Raw genomic sequence first — 21,387 nt, 5'->3', positions numbered from 1 at the left:
CCCCCAGAAACACCTCTGTGGATATCTTCCGGAAATCAAATCTTAACTGTGTCATAGACGCACTGTATAGAAGATTAAGCCAAGACTAAATAGTATTAATTATTCAAGTAGATTAAAATATGGAACTAATAAGTAGTTATCAAGTGCCATTAGCATGCGTCATCAGTGACATCATTAGATCAGAGACCACCTTGTCCACAATGGCAACACAAGTTGGCCCCAATAATTGTCTGGACACATGCAGCACGACAACGGTTTTTTAAGGGCCTAAACATGATATTCATATACAACGAAGACATGCTGAATCTAAAGGTCATCCTGCTTTCGAGAACAAGTTGCAATCCTTGGAAATATAAAAAACAGGATTCCACAGGGTAGTAGATGGCTTGATTCTTTCGACTTTTGAATTTCTGTTCCTTGTTACAACTCGCTGTCCACAATCCACAGACCGCCATGAGGAAAAGGGGAGAGCTCTCTTTGATGAGAGGATGAGGTGGCCACTCCCCCTTTTGCTTCAATGGAAAGTCGAGCAGAGAAAACAATAATACGAAAAATGGAATAGCATTCTGTTCCAAGCATGTTGATTGTTGCGTCAGAACTCCCTGAGCTTTGGGATAGTTTTTTTTTTTCAATTCAAATGACTAAAGAATTGCAGGAGTTATCGTTGACCAAACTGATATTCCATCCCCATCACCAAAGGAGGAGGATATTTAATTAAATAAATAACAAAGACATTAGTGGATCAAGTGTATGATCTCTTCTAATTAAAATATCAACAGCCCTTTCTGTCGCTTCACATTTGCCCCTTCAAAATGCAAAATGGATTAATGAACAGAAGGGGACAATTCTTCATTGATATACTCAGTTCAGTTGTACATAATTTAGCAATTAATTTCTCGACCAGCATAGTATTTGCAAATGAAAGTCGAAGTATGTTATCTCTTAAGCAACCAGCAACACAAACTTGCATCCCCTTACAATAATTGAAAATCCATATACTGTTCGTGTTATATATACCTTTTAAGTAAAGGAATGCACTTGCAAACGCTAACTGAAGTCTTTAAGGGCTCATTGTCTATTGCATCAATGAAGTTAGTGATTAAATTCGATGCTGGTATGCAGATTGCCACCAAGTCTCTCCTCTGCATCAACGCTCGATTTATCACTTTCTCATCAAGAACGAGAGTAGTACACTTGGTCAAAAGAGAGAAAAAACACACATCTACATTATCCATGCAATTCATTGCTATCTCCCGCCACATCTTACGTTGTTTACCTTGGAAAGTCACGAAGGAGAGCCCAAGTTATTTACTCTCACACCCTATAAGTGGCACCAAAACTGCAGAAATCTTCATTTTCATGCTTCACTTTCATGGAGTTCCTCTGTTGCTCCACCCTCTTCAGATGGGATGACAGTTGAAGCCAATCCACAGTAGATTCATTTTCTGGAGAAACACAATGCTTGGCGTTCAAGAAATCGGACTGATGTAGAAATCCATCTGTTTCAACTTTAAGGTCGGCAGCATGACCAGAACCAGAAACCCCAAATGGCTCCATATTGTCAACTTCAATGAAATTCATTCCAAATGAATTAAATCCTATTGGCACGTACTTTTCTGAAGAGCCTATCCCTAAAGATTTGTTAGCTATACCCAAGGTCTGACAAGCACCACCCGCTTGACTGACCAAGGGCCTGACCATTATATTTCCTGCAGAATGGCTCAAGTCCTGTGATTCAGCTGCTGACAGAAGAGAGAGAGCACAGCTAGAGTGCGACACCCCAGCTAACTCATGAATAGTTGTTGCTGTGTTAGAAATAGGGAGGTCCTCAGTGTCCAGTGGAGAAATTCCACAAGTCTTTTGTATCCCGTTGCCATGCAAATGGAGGAATGACTTTGGCACCCCATTTCTTATGGGTATTGCCGATGGAGAGCTGTAAATTGAATTCTCTTCCAATTTAACATGCTTACGCCAATTATCTTCTTCATAACTTTGTGGACAAAAAGTACCTCCTGGAAGCATGTTTGGAAAAAGAAAGGATGTTCTCTTTGGCAAGGAAGTCCCCAGAAATTTGGTGCCTGCTCAATCCATATTATTGTCAGAAACACGATAACATATCTCTTAAATTTGAATGAAATTCAAAAGTTAGGCAAGCATAATGTTTTTGAAGCAATAGTTACATTGGTGCAAAGATTAGCCTCGGAACATCTTTATACAAATAAAAATTGCATATCTACACTTATTTGAATTATTTGTACAGTCCAATTACTTGGTCATTGAACTAAGACGTCATTTAAAAAACCAAAGAACAATAAGTGTCGGATTCTGCTAGGATAAGTGAAAATACATGAAACAATTAAACAGAAACCTGGATTTTGAAACAGGCCCTTTTACAGTTTTTGGGAAACAAGACAAGCATTAAGAGATAACCTAGCCTTAATTTTATCTGTCACGGATAAAATAGTTCAAAGAATTAGATCAACCATCAAAGAAACATGTCAGAGGAATAATGAAAAGATGGTCCCAATAAAATACTTTCAAGAATATGCATATTTAGTGATTATTAGCAAATTGGAAAAATTATTATAGGGCAAAAATGTCCACTCTCAAGGTCATAGACCTTTAAGAAGCATCATATGAAGTTAAAGAAAATTGGTTTTTTCTACTTTTCCATGGGAAGCAGAGAAGCTCATGTCTGTTCATTTGGCCTCAATGTAAAATTGAATTACATTTCCTAAGTAGATTGATTCAAGAGTACGAGCTGTAAATACGTTGATATGGATGCAGTAGCTTATGAGGCTTGACAGAGAGGGTACCAAATTGAGGCTTTCGTCTCCGTTCATTGTGGCCTGCCAGGCGTTTACGACAACTGCGCTTACCATCATCAAACTCAACCAGCAAGTGAAACCTGAATAATCCAAGATATCAGGATTCATATTAGAAAGACATTGAGCTTACTCAAAAAAAAAAGGGGGGGGGGGCACAGGAAGATACTAATAAACCTGCCATATACTTGATGCATAAGTGTCTTCTTCTTCTTTTTTATTGTACTTGATGCATAATTGTCATGGCAGTTTAACCGACATATGCACTGAAAATCCAAAACCTCATCTTCTTGTGAAACTCAAAGCGTGAACTCACATCCTACTTTTATTCCATTTTGTGGTGTTATTCCCCTTTCCAGTAAACCAACAATCATCCATATTTATTCATGTAGAATTGCCGTATTAAGTTCATAAATTACCTTATTGGTGACCCTATAAGCAAAGCGACAATAAAAATATGGTCTTGACTAAGAACTGAGATAAATACCATGATTAATCGGGAAAACAAATAACTATAAATAAACCAACCTGCTACACTGCTGACAAAACCTCTGTTCATTGCCATTAACAATAACTTGAGGAGTTTTCGTATGAGCCTCACAAACTTTATGCCTCTTGTGGTAATCCTTGGAGGAACTAAGATCCTTGTTACAATCATAGACCTGGCAAAAGGAAATCCGAGGGCGCGAACTCGCCATTGGAGCACGCTTTGCCTGAGCAGATGGACTTGCTGAAGATAACAAAAATCTCTCTTTCGAAAACCTACTATTCTGTGCATCTTTGCAATCAGCCAATCTCCCTAGCTTCAAATCAAATAGTGATGAATCCTGACTATTAGATTCCATGAGAGAATTCGAATGATTGGACCTAGATTCCATTGACGAATTGGAGGCAATCACACAATTAGGAGAGCCTACTACTAGTTTACTTGAATCAATACCAACACGGCTACCATCAGACATCCCCGCACCCGTTTTGCTACCATGAAAGGGTTTTCTTGGGATTTCAGAGAAACCAAGATCTAAAGACTCTGCACTCTCAACCGCTTCTATATCACATCCTATCGATGCTTTTCTACTTCTTGTAAATGCATCAGCAGATAAATCTATTTCATCAGAGAACAGAAGGCCTTTTCCTTCTGAAGCATAACTCCAGAAGTCCATCAGGAGAACAAATGTATAACTGCAGACAGTATGTACAAATGCAAAATGATTAATTTAACAACTGAATAAGGAGCCCTTATAAACATCTGCATCAAAGGAATAACAAAAAACATGAAGAAGAAAAACGAGTTCAGTTCAATTTTCCAAAACACACGAAACCAGCAGACAAGCTTATAATTTATTTTGCGCGTCTATTTCAGGAAAAAAGAAGTAGCAGAAAAAACATGTGAGCAATAACATTTAAGTATAAGAACATATTGCATTAAACATAAATGGAAACGCAACCCAATAATTGAGCTTCCTAGAATGAACATCTCTCATCATTAGAAGAAAAAATAAGTATATAGCAGTGATGTTACTGACAACGGAACTTAAAAGGGGAGATAAGAAAGAGGAAACTTAATGCCTATGGTTTCCGTTTCTTGTGCGGAAACATAACTACATAAAAACCATCTCGAGAATCAGGCCAGAGATTTCTGTTTCTTTTATCAATCTTGAACGCTCACCCTTAAACTAACCGAAAATTTCAACAGCTTTCAAGTTAAAAATCGCAAAATAAACTGGGCAAGAAAGGGGGGGAGGGGGTCAACTTCGGCTTTCAAATAAAAATAGAAAAAGAATAAGACATGGAAAATCCCATTCGAAGAACTTTAGGAAATGGAAATGGGGTGTTGCCGGATTCCAAATATCTCTCTCTTTTGCAACAGTTGCTTCTTGACATGAACAGAGAAACAGAGGGGGGTAAAAGGTAAAGGGGCTAACATACGAGCAAGTAGCCTTTTTTCTTACTTACCAGCTGAGGAATAGAAGAGGGAGTGAGACGTATTATTTTCTTTCTTTCAAAGAAATAACGGAGAGGCTGGAGCAAATGCACCATCACTGTGAGTCAACATGATTTCGCTACCGCTACACTCTCTGTCTTTCTGGTCTCTAAGGCATGTGGAGGTCTATTGTAGCTTTTGAGACCCTCTTTGTTATTCCCTTTTTGTCCACCTTCTTTTCATTTTATTCCCACTTCTTGTTTTTGCTTCTCGTTAACCACTATCACTGCTAATTAATAGTAGTGTCTAATATTAATCCTTTTATTTTTTATCTGATCCATGCGCTAATTAGCTGCTAAATATGCAGTACTGTTTTGTAGCTTAATTTTTAAAGTGAATTTTATTTAGAAATATATTAAAATAATATTTTTTTATTTTTTAATAATAATGTTTTTACATCAACACGTTAAAACAATTAAAAAACCATAAAAATTGGTTAACTCAACGTAAAAATTAGTTAGGAATTAAGTTTATTGATTGAGTTAAAGTCTAAATTTCATGGATTGTGAATTTGAGATATTAACATAAGTTTAGCAAATTCATTCGAGTTTATTTTTTTAATTTCATTTTTTTTTCACTTTTTAGACATTTATTTAATTGAAAACTAGGCTCCAATACTTTTTTTGTTTGTTTTCTATAGTTGTTTTTTACTAGTTTTGAAAATGACCGGAATTATCTAAGGTTTTTTCACTTCATGTTCTTTGTTAAATCTAGGTTTATTAAATGAAACTTTGTATTTGAATTAAATTATATTAATTAATTAAATATAAGCATGAAATACTTATTTCATAATATTTTATTTGATTTATTTTTCAGGTCGCTGCTTAAATTTGCTTGCTCACCACATGGAATGAATTACCTATTCAGTAGGTTATAAAGACATTGTTTGGAAACGCGGTTGAAACCATGTTTTTTAAAAAATTAATTTTTTTATTTAAAATTATTTTTTAATGTTTTTATATTTTTTTAATATACCTGTGTTAATAGTAATTTTTTAAAAAATAAAAAAAATATTATTTTAATATATTTTTAAATAAAAAAAACATTAAACTTCAACAATTACATAAATACCTTCAAAAGAAGGTTGGAAATAGTAGTACACGTTAACTGAAAATGGAAAAGATTAAAAAAAAAAAAAAAAAGGTACAAAGCAAAGAACCTATTTGTAATAGCGAAGCTTTTAGCCGGATGAAACTCATCATGCTGGCAGTGACGGCTGCCTACAACCTCCACACACACACAGTCACACACACAGTCACACACACACACAGTCACACAGTCACACACACACACACACACACACACACACGCAGTCACAGAGTCACACAGTCACAGATACAGATAAATATATTTAAGCCATTGGTTCAAGAAAGTGGTAGGCAAGGGCAATTGCAGAATTGTGCACCCATTGATGGAGAATCAACTAAGATTTAAATATTTGATTGATTGTTGAAGGTGTGACAAGACCCCTGTACGCCACTTGTACCTCAGTTAAACTTACACGTGTCCCAGTTGGAAAGGAAAGACCCGATGTGGGGTGAGATTTGGGAATGGTACGGAGAGCCGGAGATTGACCCTGCCTTGCTGGCAGTGACGGCTGCCAGGAACCACCAACTCCTACTTTACAAAGGACCATTGCTTGAACGCCACCCGGTCATCCACCCCTTCCCCTCCACTACCATCTTTTGTCCGTTCTCTGCAAACTCCCCTCGAATATATACGCGAGCATGCGAGATCAGCCACTACATATCATGTACTGGCTACGAAGAATTAAAGACCAGAATTCTAATGGGTATATATTTCCTTGTTCAAAACACACACTTTTCTGCCGTCGACTGGATTGCAGCGCCGATATTATTTGCATTTTTCCGGTCGAGCTTTTACGATTCTGACTGAGTTTTCTCGGTATAAAATCCAAACGTAGGGGAGGAAATGCATCAAACGACATGCATGTGTGCCCTAGAAATATCTATAACGATCCCGTTGTAACAGGGTCAATATCTAAATTTAAAATATTCAAAAGCAGATTTTTTTAATGTTTTCAAAGTAATTTGCTGGCATCAATGCGGATATTATTCATCGTCTCCACTCGGCAGGCCCAAGAAATGTCAGCCCTTCCTTCGATTCAAACCTGTAATGGTAACACGGAAACTAAACTTATCTGCAACGGGAGTGACCCGAGGTAAAACTGACGACGGCATTAAACTTTTATACATCAGGTAATTATTCTAGAATCGTAAAAGAGGGAGACAATTAATGGCGAGATAAAAGGGGCAGATACTGGCAGAGGGGCAGTGAAAGCAAGAGATGGGGTGCCGACAAAATCCTCCTCATACTCTGTGTGTGCGCGCACCGATGAAAGCGAAGGCTTATCTCTCTCCCTCTCTCTCTCCCCGAATAGTAATATTTTTTTTTTAACAACTTCAAATTCAGAGTTTCTACTAATATATTTTTAATTTTTTTAAAAAATATAAAAACACATCAAAATTTCTTTTACAACATTATGATAAATATCAAAAAATCCTGATAAAACGAATGCATCAACACCATAAAAGGCTAATAATAATAATAATAATATTGTTGGATTTGTCATTTAAAAATGTTTTTGATGGTACAGTTGTGTTATAAATAAAATTTCAGTGTGACATTGGATTTCTTTTCATTATTTTTATCTCTCTTTTTTCCTTGTGCTCACTTAATATTTTTTAAATTATTTTTTTTAAACTACGTTATTTCACCAGTATTTTTTTAAATGTTCTAAAAACCAAAAAAAAAAAAATAACCCTAAATTCTCATCATTAACTTGCACTTGTCCTTACCAACACCGAGAACTTTGTTCGATGACATTGGTCGTCCCTAAACTATAGCATATGATTTCACAACGGGCCCTGCCATGTCATTAAAACACGATCCGCATCTTACACTATTATTTTATTAGAATTGGGCTAAACATGGCCCCTTTTAGTGGAATTGGGATTTCATATCTGGGATTGTTAGTAATTTTGTTTTTTACATAACCAAGCCTAAACAAAATCATAATTAATTAACTACTTTTTACTGTGAAACTGTAAATAAATAACAATTCCAATTCTCATTCTAAATAAAAATTCACACAGCCGAGTTTGTATGTTTTACTTCTAATTTAACTTTAACTTTTTTTAAACCGTATATACTATATAAAAAAGTATTGTTTAATTTTGAATTTACGAGGGTCTGATGAGATGGCTGTCAAAGATATTAAGTTTGTTTAGAATTGTAGTTATGATGGTAATTTAAAGTGTTTTTTGCTTAGAAATATATTAAAATAAAATTTATTATTTTTTAAAAAATTATTTTTGATATTAATATATCAAAAAAATCTGAATTTTTATTTTATTTTAAATAATTTTTTTTAAAAAACAACAGGATCAGTTGCTTTTTCTATGAAATAATGGGTTTAAAGCGACAAAGTGCCCTTAAAGGCTTAAACGGCAAGCACTCTCGAGGTCTGAAAGCTTTCGCGAGGGGATAAAAAGCTGGGGACCTGCTTTTAAGGAAAACATGTCACCACCACCACCGTTGAGCCCCCTCTGTCATGGACATCTATCCCTATCTGTGCTTCTACTTACAAGTCATAAGAAGTGACATTGACATCAAAGCATTTTGGATATGTTTCGAATTGTGGCATCAACCGTGCGTGGCTGAGAAGGGAAAAGAAAGCCCCTTTTTTAACGGGCTAGCCCAATTCAAGGGCGGGCTTCTATTGTAAAACAAGGACCCCCGAGCTGGGTTAGAAATTGCTATCCGATCACAGTGCCTCTCCATTAAAAGGACGAAAGGGGTTAGGAGGCTTTCGCTGGTCATCTATGCAGCATATACGTGAACGCCGCTCATGGACATGGACGGAGGAAAATAACGGCAGTGGTGCTTTTATTCGGCGATGTAGAAATCAATATAATTAATGTAAATTTATCGAAAACATCTTTTAACCTGAAAAGAGAAGAAGAGTCCCAGCTTGCCGATTCTTAGAAAAACGAGTGCCCGAACATGCTGTGAAGAGTACTTTGCTGCTGGGATAGTTGTGCAAAATGATGCCGACTAGCACTTCAGTTTCTGATGGCTGCAGGTGTTATGTTCAAAAGGCATTTACAAGTTGAAGGATAGTTTTGCTGTCAAGCTTTTCGTCTTGTCCCTGCTGGCGGCTAAAGGGTTTTCTCTGTATAGGATGTTGATGCAAAAGGATGCATCTGCACCCATGGCCAAACATCATACTTAACAAATGGGTAGATCAATATTTCTTCTGGGATATTATCACTAGCTATATATATATATATATATATATATATATATATATATATATCCTCTCCTCTCCTTTCTTCTCTTTTTTAATTCTACGGTGCAGGCATTCGGAACTGGTTCGTCTACAGATCAAGTTAGATCACCGAACTATATCATATTTCAGGTATAATTAAAACCGAGATCATAATCAGAGCCAGTAGTCGGTACCTCTAAGAGAAAGCTCTGTTTTCCCTCCGAACTTCGAGAAAGGATAACAGATTTGATTGTCCGCAAGAAAACTGAGCAGTTTCTGTTAGCTTTATCGATCTTGATTTGTGTGTGCATCAACTTTGTAATTAATTACTATATACTTGTCGATTCTTTAAGAAAATCGCACGTACGTACTCGGCCCCTCCATCCACTAGCTAGCTAGTGACCTGCTTTGCATGACCATGGCCTGGCCCAGCAATGCTCGATGCATCATTAACTCCTGCATATAATGCCTTCTTATGAGCTTTAATCCTTTGGTGTCTCCGAGACATCATTCCTCTGCATCATTCTTTCAAAAGGCTATCCTCAGTACTCATCATCATCCTCTACACTCTAGTGCCAAGCTTGTGCCCTATATATTCGGACGCGCATGCATGAACACACACCCTCGCTTTTCAACTGGATAAGCACTTAAAAACAAATAAATAATTTTTTATCTCATCCATACAACCTGCTCTTGAATAAAAAGAGCAATTTAATGAGTAACTAGATAGCTGTCGATAAATATATGATTCAATTTAATTGATAGACTACATACCCTTATATTAATTTAGTCTCATGAAATTTCTCTGTATTTTTTCTTATGATAAATTTCTCTGTTTGTTTGATTATCTGTTAATTCGCATCTTAATGCATAGATCATGAGTAATTAAAATCTGCGCTCTATTCCCTTGGCATGCCCTTTTATTCATTTGTTTTTTTCGACAGCGCCTTGGCATGCATGCTCGATATAGTACATATGCGATCACCTCATGACATTTTGCCCTTTTTCTTTCCTTAATCAATGTAGCGTTAAAAGTTGAGACCAGTTTATACTAAATTAATCTTGTAATCTTAAATGGGCCTAGCTTGTTTTGTCTCGATTCTGTCACTAATGCTACAGAAAAGAATTAATAGAAACGCTCTAACATGCCTTTCCTTGCTGATCATTTGATGATTAGACAGAAATATATAACCTATATCTATCAATCTCCTAATAATTCGAGTTCAGTTTATATAAAGCACGATATTGGGAGGATTTATTGCTTCCGTACTGCACAGCTGTGTACTCTTTCCCTCCCCAAGCTGCTAGCTCAACCATGCTCTTACTTTAACTAGGCACAGACGTTTTTCTTTCTTTCTTCTTTTTTTTCTTAAGAAGAGAGAAAACATGATGAATGACAGCAGTTGAGTTATAAACTTAATTGCCATTGATGTCCATAAGTTAAAATTATGGTAGCTAGCAATGCAAACATATGGCAATCTCAATTATATATTCCTGGTCCCATATTTGATAAAAGGTCCTTCCAGATCACATATATAGAACCTAATTACGCTACAAAATTCCAAATCCTTTGGATTCAGATAGAATCCTTGCACCTAATTCAGTACTCTCTCTAATCTATAATTTCCTGAAGTGATTAAGCTGGAGAGGTCGATGCATGGTTGAACTTAGCTATGAAGCTCCAAGACAAACTGTTAGTTGGTTAGCTGCTATCATTTGATGCTTGCAGGACATGCCTTGGATGAATGGCCATTTTCACCGGTAATCAATTTCCTTTGCTTTCCTAAAACACAAGAGGTAAAAGGGGGGCAGGATTATGCTTTTATCAATTATTGCTCCATGTCCAAACTCCTAAGTCCTAAGTCAAAAGGCTAAAAGATATAGTCCACGTGGGTTGATAGTGCATGCTTTGTTTCTCCATCAATTTAGTGGAAAATCACTGATCATGGCACAATCTAAGGAAGCCACTACTATGGTGGTCTTTACAGGAAAGAAAGAGAGGAAAAGAAAGACAAATAAACATTCCACACTGTACATACAGACATGAAAAGAAAGAAAGGAATTGAAACAGGAAGGGGAAAAAAAACTGAAAAGCAAGATCTAAGACATGACAATATGGCAATAATATTCTTCTCACAGCTTCTTATAGTAATATCATCAATTAATAACCGTTCAACAAAGGAAAATGCACAAAATATAATTCTGTCTCTCATAGGGTGCCATTTGAAATTGGAACTGCTCCTCTTTTGATGCTATCCATATGTGTTGTTTCATACACGGGCAGACCATTTGAGTAGATGCCCAAGTCACAGTTCTGCAGTTCAAACAAATCAGAGCTTGAATCACTCTCAGCTCCATCATCCACCTCATTGAACTTCCTAAATTCGTTTTCCTCTGATAGATAATGTTCATCAACCCAAGTCCTGTCTTTCTCCAAATATTGGCTACCGCGATTCTTGGCTGCTTTCTGATCTGAAAACCCATCACCGACGAATTTGTATCTCTCCTCCAGCCAAGACAAACCTGTCTTCTTTTTATCATCCGATATCTCATTTTGGAAAGTTGTGGACTTCACAGTCCCATTCTGCTTTGACAAGGAAACTATTTGCTTGTGATCTGAATAGCTTCTGGACTCCTTGCAGCCCTTTGTTGGAGGGTGTGTATAAGGAGAGGGTGTCCTAAAACCAGAACTCGAAGAAGAATACAAAGACTTTGTATCAGTAGTGCTTGAGCTTCGAAAATGACTAATGCTGCTCCTCCTTTTCCTCCTTCCACCGGGGCTCTCATCATCATCTTTCATTGATTGTGTGGTGGACTTTGATTTCTTCTTTTTAGAGCTTGTTTGATTAAAGAGAGAATTCAAGAAGCTGGCAAGTCTACCACCTGGAGAGCTTGGTTGCTTGTATTTCTTCTCTTTCAGTATTTGCTTCTCCACTGTATGAGGCTGTTGATGGAGATGATGAGGTAGCGGATTTCTCATTGGTACATCTAGGCTCATTCTTCCTCCCCTCCAAGAATTCTTATGATCTTCTCTCATGACTCTCTGTGTGTAAGTTGCACCATTATACCCCGCACCTGCTTCAATATTGTACCCTGAGAAATACCGTGCTGCCTCAAACACATCAAGCTCGTCAGAATTGTTTCTCCGATGCAAGGACTTCTTGTAAGGCTTACTAGGGTCTGATGAGAGTCCCGTGATGGACATTTTTTAGAACTACTGGAAGTTTTCGAACATGTGGTGTGAGAGTTGATTTTGGAAGTTAATGTTACAGGATATGGAAAGGTATTTATGGGAGGAGAATTACGGGAGAAGGGAGTATGGTATGAGTGATTGTAGAATAGAGGGAATGGTTTTGAGATGACTGAGAGTAGTGGTAGGGGGTATAGATTTATAACAATCAATCACTTTGCCACTGTCTATAACATTACATGATGAAGAGTGTTTTTGGAAGAGACCCATATTGATGTGAATTTTATGCTTTATAGATGTGAGCTGGGGTACGTAGTAAAGAAACATGCTTTTATCCTTCTCTTACTGTGAAAACCAGAGGTTTGGTAGGGGATGGTGGGGAGCAAAGAGCTGTGTTTCCTTGGATTCTAGGGTTTTAACCTGTTTTAGTGGGGATTGGCTTTCAAGTATGTTGGCTATGGGGTTATACATGGCCATGCACTTCAACTGAATGTCATCATTATAAGTTGGAGAATTCGGTAGATCCCACACTTCTTTTGAGAGCTTGGAAGTCACTCCATAATTATTCGGAATATTACATCATATGAACACTAATTAATCTCTTTAACTAGGAGGCTAAGACATTTTTGACTGGTGTAAGTGTAATCAACTATATGGCCCAGCGCAATATCTAGTTTGCCTCTTCTTTGTGAGAGTTGAGGTTTGAGTCTTTTAACAGAGGGGCCGTACACACCCCTGACCTAGTGGCTCCAATTCCGGGGCATGAGTGCCTGCTGGCCCTGGGTTCTGTGGCAAAAAAGATGATGTCTCCTTCATAACTTTCTTATTTGTCGCTTTGGGATTCAGGTGCTCCTTTGAGAATGCCCTGACTAATCAGTACACTCCTGCAAAGATAATGGAGAGGGAAAACTGGGTGATCGAAGTTTGGAAATCAAGTTCTAGATCACATGATGCATGGTGGGATGCAAATGCAATGCAAAATATCAGTAAGAAGATGAACAGAGCCTCAAGGGGCTAACTTGTAAGATGTCGAAGAATAACATGAAAGGAAACAGGCTTGGGTCTGTATCACATCGTGCCTCGAATAGTAGACAAGCGTCATATAGGAATTAGTCACTCTCTCTACCTTCTCCCCTGTGATTTAAGCAAGCAAGCCTACTGATCGACCATGTTTCTGATCATTTATTAGGTCATGAAGAGAAGGAAACCCCATCTTTTAATCAAGACATAATTTGATGAATGATAATCCTTCTAGTAGACATCCATTGGTGGATCACAGTCAAGCTAGAAATATTTCTGTCCAGCCACTTGAAAGGAAAACACAAGTTTCCTTTATTATCCATCCATGCCCTGTCTTTATCATGCATTCTATACAGTTGAGGATTTAAAAAATCCGAACAATAATCTAATTCTGTCGAGTTCCAGTCCCACCATCGAGGAAAATGAAAATGTGGAGTGACCTTTTCAAGTGTAAAGAGCTGGATATCATCATATGAAGTGTAAACAACTTTCATTCTTTCAAGATACTGGGTTAGTCCATGCAGATTTGGTCCATTTCTTTGCCGTGAACCCATCCCCCATTGTTGAACACAACGGGCCGGCATGCTTGTGGGAACGAGCACATCGGTGTGCAGAGAGCCAACCGAAGTCTGCAACAAGGGTGGTGCATGTAATATAGACGTCAATTGTCATCTATCAACCCAAACAACTCTGAGCCATTGGAGTTCTAGTTCGAGGTCATAAGGTGCAGTCAATTTTTAGATATTGAAACATATTAAGGGAAAAAAATAGGATGGTCCCTTTTTCTTAATCCACCCTTCGAGAATGTGACTCTTACTCCAAAGTTTTTATCCATTACACAACCTGTAGCAATCTCAGAGTCAAGTTCTACAACTTGCAAGGCTTTTAATTTAGATCACACCACGCGTTTGCTGGGAGGGCAACCAACTGTTGCTTTTCCAGTATTGTTGTAGATGCTCCATAAAATTGATAGGTTTTGAAGTTTCCTTCAATGATTCTGTGTGTCACATGGGCCAGTGGCTTCTAGTTATAGCTAGGCCTGGGACCAAGAAATGGTACAGACATGGAGATTTCAAACATTAAAGACTCCTATAGAGAGAAATTCCAGATTTTTGGGTCGACCGCTCGAGTCCATCTGATGCTTCGGCACTATCAAATATTAAACACTATTTAAATTCGGCAGTTAGAATCATGATTGCAATTGAGTTGTATATGTATACAGGAACACTTTACTCATTTTTCTAAAAGAAAAAAACAAATAATAAAGTAATTGCAGCTAGTCACTTGCCTAGACCGTCATCCCTGAAGCAAGCTCGAGAATGTATAAAAAATCAAAGATCAATGAGCTAGCAAGCAATATATATTTGATATTTTATGTCGATATTCATATAAATCATTTGTCGATATTGCGATCAGGTCCAGAGCAACACCAAGGAAAGTGCATAATCCTGACTGGACGGATGTACTTGGCCCGTTAGGCCATTTCTTACATTATCAATGTTGCTCTGCCCAGGGCCACTGAATACTTGTCGCTACTCACCTTATCCAGACATCTTCATCCCCTCTCGCCAACTGCTAAAAAATCTTGGATAGATTCAGATTGATGTTTCGTTGCTTTCTTTAGTTATGCACCATGCATTCCAAAAGTTACATTCCATGGTCATGATTCCTTCACCAGGCCCATCTAGTCTCTTGCCCTCTACATTTAAGGCCTTGCACCTTTTTCACCTGCAACAACTTTGCATGAACGAAAATAGGATCCAAGAATCTGGTGCGGTGTGGACTTCTTAATTTGATTGGAAACGATAGGTAATATCCCCCGAGCTGTTCTTGATCAAAGTTTTTGTTCAAGTACTGAACCATCACTGTCGAGGGACGCCCTTCCAACCAAACTGAGGCTCATTTTAGCCCATCAGAAGTCCTGAATTTGGAGGCAAAGGCCGAATCGGAGGTCCCCTATAACCCAGCTCTGTGCATGTAGCTGCGACAATACGGGGACAAGGTGGACAAGGCTGTCTTCTGAGCTCGCCCACACAGTTAATACTAGTCAGATCGCTGGCTTGCAAAATCCAATTGCTGCACTCAATTTTAATTTGTTGGTACTTGTAACATTATAAACAGTCCAAGTTCCTTACAGGAAATTAGAAAAAAGATAAGATAAGAAGATGGTTTGGCGATGTGGACACATGAGGATGAGCTTTAGTTTTCAAAAAGTGAGGAAAATGGAAAAATACGGGGCGACCTTTTTAAGTGCAAAGAACCAGATTTGTAAACAGCTTTCGTTCTTTGAGGATAGTGGGTTCGTCCATTGTAGACTTGGTCCATTTCTTAGCCGTGAGAACCCAAATCTCAGTGTTGAGGGCATGCTTCTGGGAACGAGTACATTCGTGTGCAGAATCAGATAGCCACACATGACGTGCATATAATATAGATGTCAAATGTAATCTATCAACCCAAAACAAGACGGGGCCATTTGAGCTAGATGATCACGACAGTTCTAGTTTGAGGTCATAATACCAAGCAATTCATGAAATTGACTACTTCTCAAATTTCCCTTCATGACTCTGGGTGTCACAGAGGCCGGTGGCTTGTAGTTATAGCTAGGCCTGGGACCGAGAATTGGTATAGAGATGGCAATTCCAAACATGAAGACTTTTGTAGAGAGAAATTACAAATTTTTGAATGACGAATCCATCCAAGGCTTCGGCACCAAATCCTGAACAGAATAACTATCCAATAAACAAAACCTTATTGGGAATTGAAGACAACGACATCTTAGGCCTTTCTTCAATATATATATATATATATATAATTGATATTTGGAGTATTTATATCAATCGCAAGATCTATTAATTATCAAAAAATTAATCAGGTATATACATATTTTTTATTTTTAACCACAATAAAACTATTAAAATGCCATTTGAAGAAAAATAAAATAAAATAGACCTCAATATCCCTTTTCATATCCTGAAAATGGTTTTTTTTTTTTTTTTCTATTATCACATGAGCAATTTGATCTTTGACCAAATATAAAACATAATAAAAAATGGTTAGTATGCCTGCAACATGAGCCAGTGTTATAATTATGATATCCAATTAAATCATATATGTAAACAGAAACACTTTACTGCTCTTTTTTTTATAAAAAAATATATAAATAAATAAAGTGATTGAGGACTTGAATTTATTAAAGCAATTACCGGAAAACTAATTAGTCAATTACCTAGACCATCATCCCTAAAGCAAGCTAAAAAATGCATAAAAAATCAAAGGTATAACTGATATTTGACGGCAATGTTCATATAAACCATCCATACCCTAAATCAAAGGTATAACACCTAGGAAGGCGCATAAACCTGATTGGACAGCGTCCACATGTACTTGGGCCGTTCGGCCATTTCTTGCAATATCAATGCTGCCCTGCCCAGGGCCACTGAATACTTGTCGCTACTCACCTTAGCCGAACACCCTCACCCCCCTTGCCAGCTGCTAAAAAATCTTGGATAGATTCATATTGATGTTTCCTTGCTTTCTTTTGTTAAGCACCATGCATTCCAAAAGTTACCTTCCATGGCCATGATTCTTTCATGAGTCCCATCTCCTCTCTTGCCCTCTACACTAAAGGTCTTGCTCACCTGCAACAACTTTGCATGAACGAAAACATGATCCAAGAATCTGGTGTGCTGTGGACTTCTTAATTTGATTGGAAACGATGGGTTATAAAGTCCCCCGAGTGGTTCTTAATCGAAGTTTTTGTTCAAGTACTGAACCATCACTGTCCAGGGACGCCCTTCCTAACTAAACTTAGGCTCATTTTAGCCCATCAGAAGTCCTGAATCAGGAGGCAAAGGCCCAATCGGAGGTCCCCTATAACCCAGCTCTGTGCATGTAGCTGCGACAATATGGGGACAAGGTGGACAAGTCTGTCTTCTGAGCTCGCCCACATAGTGAATGCTAGTCAGATCGCTGGCCTGCAAACTCCAATTGCTGCACTCAATTTTTTGTAACTTTATAAGCAGTCAAAGTTCCTTAGAGGAAATTAGGAAAGATAAGACAGGAAGATGGTTTGGCGATGTGGACACACGAGGATGAGCTTTAGTTTTCAATAAACGATGGACGTCTCCCAAAACCCTTTTCTTATTGTATGATTATCTCTTGTGCAACCCAGATGCTTGTCGTTCAAAAACCAAAAAGAAGAAGAAGAAGAAGAAAAATGATCGACAAAACTGTCATCCACAAGAACATAAGCGTGGTTGTACTAGCTACACACACAGTGTAATCACTACAAGACCATTACAAAAAGGTTTATTTTTTTTCTTTTCATCCTCACAGATCATGCGGCCTGCAACTCTAAATTCACAGCTCCGTCACTCTAACAATAGAACATAGGCATCTTATCCTTATCTCTAAAATGATAGCATCCTAATTTTGTGTCCTGGCTTATCCATGAAAACTTGATTTTCCAGACACAATTGCTTTTCTTGGTTTCCTCCTGTCTTCTGCAGAGACATTAGATATTTCATACAGCTATACGTAAACCAATCACCGAAAAATCCTAGATAGTGGATATCGATACTGTCCGCCATTTATCTTGAGCACATGTAAAAGCATCATATACATGGGAACATTAGGCAACTGATAATCTAAAGGTTGGACCAAATTCATCTTGCGCGGCAAAGGATAAGAATTGAGGTTCTTTGTACTTGCTATCTCCATAATATTCGATTCCACGGTGCTGTATCTCCAAAATGGAAGCCACGATTAAATAGTATGAGTTGAGGTCTAATCAACTGTGCTAATAGGCCTTGGATCCCTGTGCTTTATGCCATGCGTAAACTATGAATATAGAGCAACTAAATTTAATTCTTGCACCTTTTTATTTATTATATATTTTTCTTCGAAAAAATAGGATGTGGTTTGAGCCCAGTCCAAGACCGAGGTCATCACTCGATCCGGGAATTCATGACATCCAGGTTCAAAGTTGGGCTAAATGTCATAGTAATATCTTTTAAAAAGCATCATCTCCCTTTGAATGGCTAAGTATATATATATGGTGCGGGCAGTGCCTGGGGATACAAGCATTCCTCCCATCGATCCTTGTCGCATCCCAATTACTTTGGACAAGACGTAAGAGCACATGTAGTGTTAAATGCATGGTTATCGTATCCAATACGGAAAATCATACGAAAAAAACCGAGCTACTAGTTCAATCACACCCAACTTCTCTTTCGAGGCATGGGTCTTACAACCAGTAGTCAATGAAAATCGCAACCTTTCTCATTGCCCACTGTCATCTCCGACAACACGTAGAGCGCCGGAGAATTAAATCATTGTGCTTATCAATACAGAATAAGCACCAGTAGCCAAATATTCATAAATTTCCCTCCTAAGAATGGAGAAATTAAAAAAAAAGGCATTGAATGCAACAAACAGCAGCAAGAACACTGTACCAGCCACAATCTGTGCACCGTAAAACTTTCAACATCAGTGCTTTAATTTAATAACAAGCAACAATGCTTATTCACAAACCTCCACAGACCTAAAAACTCATTTGACTAAACACCAGCATGCATAAACCATTTATACAATCAACATTTTGCAAAACACTACTCATCGATCAATATCTACTCGTGAACTTCAACTATTGATATTTCACTTCGTTTTTTTTACCACAACAACACAAGTAGGTCCCTTCCTGACTAGATTCACCTTGCTTTTCTTAGAAATTAAATGGGCAATGTTAGTAGAACAAGATTATGCAAATTACAGTGAAGCGATGTCAAATCAAGCGAACGGCAAAGCCAATCTTCTGCTTTGTACTTTCAGGGGGGACCTTAAGCAGGCCCTCAACGAACATGCAAGTCCCAGTCTGTACAATCGTGCTCACATGTGCTACACCAGTATCCACGATAATATGAAGGTTGGCTGGAAACGATCCGTCTTTCACCTCAAAGAAAGCAAAAGAAACCTTCCCTTGCTCTCTCCTGGTATTCGCCCGCCCACCGGTGCAGACTCGCTGGCAGACCATTTCAGCTCCGTTATCTGGACGACACATGATTGATCGGGCCGGGACCCAGTCGGAGAATGGGTGTTTTTTCTGATTAAACCCTATTTTTATTGGTGAGTGGTGAATGAGGGAGAAGATTGAGTCGCAGCGAGGATCGTGGTAATTTCTTTCTTTTCTTTTTCTATGACCTTTGACCTTGGTTAATGAAGTACACGTGTAAAATCATACTCTGTTAAGAAAAAAAAAAATTTGACTCGTAAGCGACTGGTTCGTAACATTACAAATTTTAAGGGTGTTAAAAGAAATATTTACCTGGTTCATAATATTTATATTATCTAATTTCACTAAATTTGTTAAAATCAAATAATATAAAATCATATGTAATAATAAATTAAAAAACTTAAAATATAAATTTCACAAGTTAAATAATAAGTGAGAATTTTTATAATTCAATTAACTCAACACAACTCCATTCATATAATTTATATTGCTCATTTAATATAAATATTTTCTCTCTCTCTCTTGCAACTCACTCAATTTGTATACCCTAAATCTAAATGATAATTTCTTTCATGCACCTACTATTTTAATAAATTAAAATCATCAATTATTTCTTTTTATTTTTATAACCAAAAGTCTGAACTTAATTTTAACGATCTTATATTATACTATTTTTAATCAATTTTATTTTTAAAAAATCAAAATTCTAAGAGTTAATTCTCTCTCATGTCAAATTTGTCTCCCTCTACTTTAATTTTTTATTTTAACAGAATATATGATCCCTTTATTGTATCTCTTTTGAATTTATATATATGCTGCTATATTTTTTTTAAAAAGAATTTTCTTTCAGATTTGATTGCTGACTTTTAATGGCATATCTATGCATTCTTGATTTTTATTTTTAGTTTTTTTTTATCTAGTTCATATTGTCTTGACAATTTTGTGAAGATTTAGTCTAATTCTTTGAAAATCTAGAGTCTGGTTCTTTATCTTCCAGTAGGTGTCAACCTGATGGTTAGAAGCTTCATATTTCACAGGAGTAGATTTTGGCAGTGGTGACTAAATTCATACCAAATTTTCCTTTTTCTTGCCTTTCTTATCACAGTACACAACAAATTATGTCCATTTATTCTGAATATTTTGTATTGGCTTAGCAAACATGTGCATGGAAAGCTAGCTTCATCTTCATAACAACACTACTAGAAAGAAATGTAAGAGAAAGCTGTGCACATTAATTGATTAAGAATGATATTACATTTTGATTTATGTGTTTTTAAAATATATAATTTTATTTTTAATATTAAACAAGGTTATTTAATTATATAACTTTGTGTAGATATTAGAATTATATATTAAACCTTGGTTTTTAAAAATTAAATCTAATTATATTTACGAGGTAAAATCCCAGATATCTTTTAACAAGTCAATATATGAATGGAAGAAAACAATTGTTTTGAATAAAAAAATTTTATAAAAATGTTTTTTAAGAAAATCTAAGACATGTAAAGTATTTGTTCAATTTGAATAAAAAGATTTATTTTGTACAAATTATATGTACATGTGATTTAAATATAGTTGATTTATTTTTAAATAAAATATATTGTATTTATAAACAATACCATAAACAATACTATATATATATATATATATTATATATATTATTGTATTGCTTTCCTAAATATTTTGGTCAGTATCCGCCACTGCTACTGCTATCCAGAACCCGTTAATTCTCTAAATATTTTGTTTAGTGTTTTAAAAAAGTAAGAATACTCGATTGTTTTATAAATATTAAAATATATTATAAAAGCCAATCTAGCATGGATCCAATATAAATTTACACACGCTGCAAGCCTGCAACGTCAAGGCCATTGGCTGGATTTCCATCGCCGATGTGTTTGGAGTTTCCTTTGAAGAAGTGAAAACTAGTACAAATTCTAGTTGCATCAAACGATTTCGATCGTGGGTGTAAATATACGTACAAAAACCCTCCTCTCATCAAGAACTCACTCTCCTCGGTGACCTTTACGCTACCACTTTTAACACTTTCACTCGCCAAAGCTGCGACCC

The 21,387-nt window shown here is 36.9% G+C and overlaps 2 protein-coding genes across 5 annotated transcripts; both read right to left on the bottom strand.

The window, feature by feature from the left end:
- Nucleotides 1-818: 818 nt before the first annotated feature.
- LOC118043276 (squamosa promoter-binding-like protein 6) lies at nucleotides 819-4,935 on the bottom strand. 4 transcript variants are annotated; one of them, XM_035051187.2, is made up of 4 exons: nucleotides 4,782-4,935; nucleotides 3,354-4,007; nucleotides 2,817-2,908; nucleotides 819-2,078 (listed from the first exon to the last, which is right to left on the bottom strand). In XM_035051187.2, exons 2-4 carry the CDS (start codon nucleotides 3,986-3,988, stop codon nucleotides 1,315-1,317), a joined length of 1,491 nt encoding a protein of 496 aa, XP_034907078.1. In that variant the 5' UTR covers nucleotides 3,989-4,007; nucleotides 4,782-4,935; the 3' UTR covers nucleotides 819-1,314. The 4 variants fall into 4 exon arrangements, with proteins under 4 accessions (XP_034907078.1, XP_073267701.1, XP_073267702.1 ...); XM_073411600.1 differs by having other exon boundaries at nucleotides 4,395-4,908; XM_073411601.1 differs by having other exon boundaries at nucleotides 4,778-4,907.
- A 6,121-nt stretch (nucleotides 4,936-11,056) lies between these two features.
- Nucleotides 11,057-12,693, bottom strand: LOC118043275 (protein BIG GRAIN 1-like E). Its single transcript, XM_035051184.2, has one exon. The coding sequence runs from the start codon at nucleotides 12,303-12,305 to the stop codon at nucleotides 11,310-11,312; it is 996 nt and encodes a 331-aa protein (XP_034907075.1). The 5' UTR covers nucleotides 12,306-12,693; the 3' UTR covers nucleotides 11,057-11,309.
- Nucleotides 12,694-21,387: the final 8,694 nt, after the last annotated feature.

The sequence above is a fragment of the Populus alba genome, chromosome 10, assembly GCF_005239225.2.
Source record: "Populus alba chromosome 10, ASM523922v2, whole genome shotgun sequence".
Taxonomy (NCBI): Eukaryota; Viridiplantae; Streptophyta; class Magnoliopsida; order Malpighiales; family Salicaceae; genus Populus; species Populus alba.
This window is presented reverse-complemented; position numbering and strand designations above follow the sequence as displayed.

Coding starts and splice junctions, on each gene's coding strand:
- LOC118043276 (XM_035051187.2), bottom strand. CDS start 3,988: ATGGACTTCTGGAGTTATGCTTCAGAAGGAAAAGGCCTTCTGTTCTCT. Junction 2,909..3,353: donor TTTTGTCAGCAGTGTAGCAG/GTTGGTTTATTT, acceptor TGGATTATTCAG/GTTTCACTTGCTGGTTGAGT. Junction 2,079..2,816: donor GAGACGAAAGCCTCAATTTG/GTACCCTCTCTG, acceptor TGGATTGAGCAG/GCACCAAATTTCTGGGGACT.
- LOC118043275 (XM_035051184.2), bottom strand. CDS start 12,305: ATGTCCATCACGGGACTCTCATCAGACCCTAGTAAGCCTTACAAGAAG.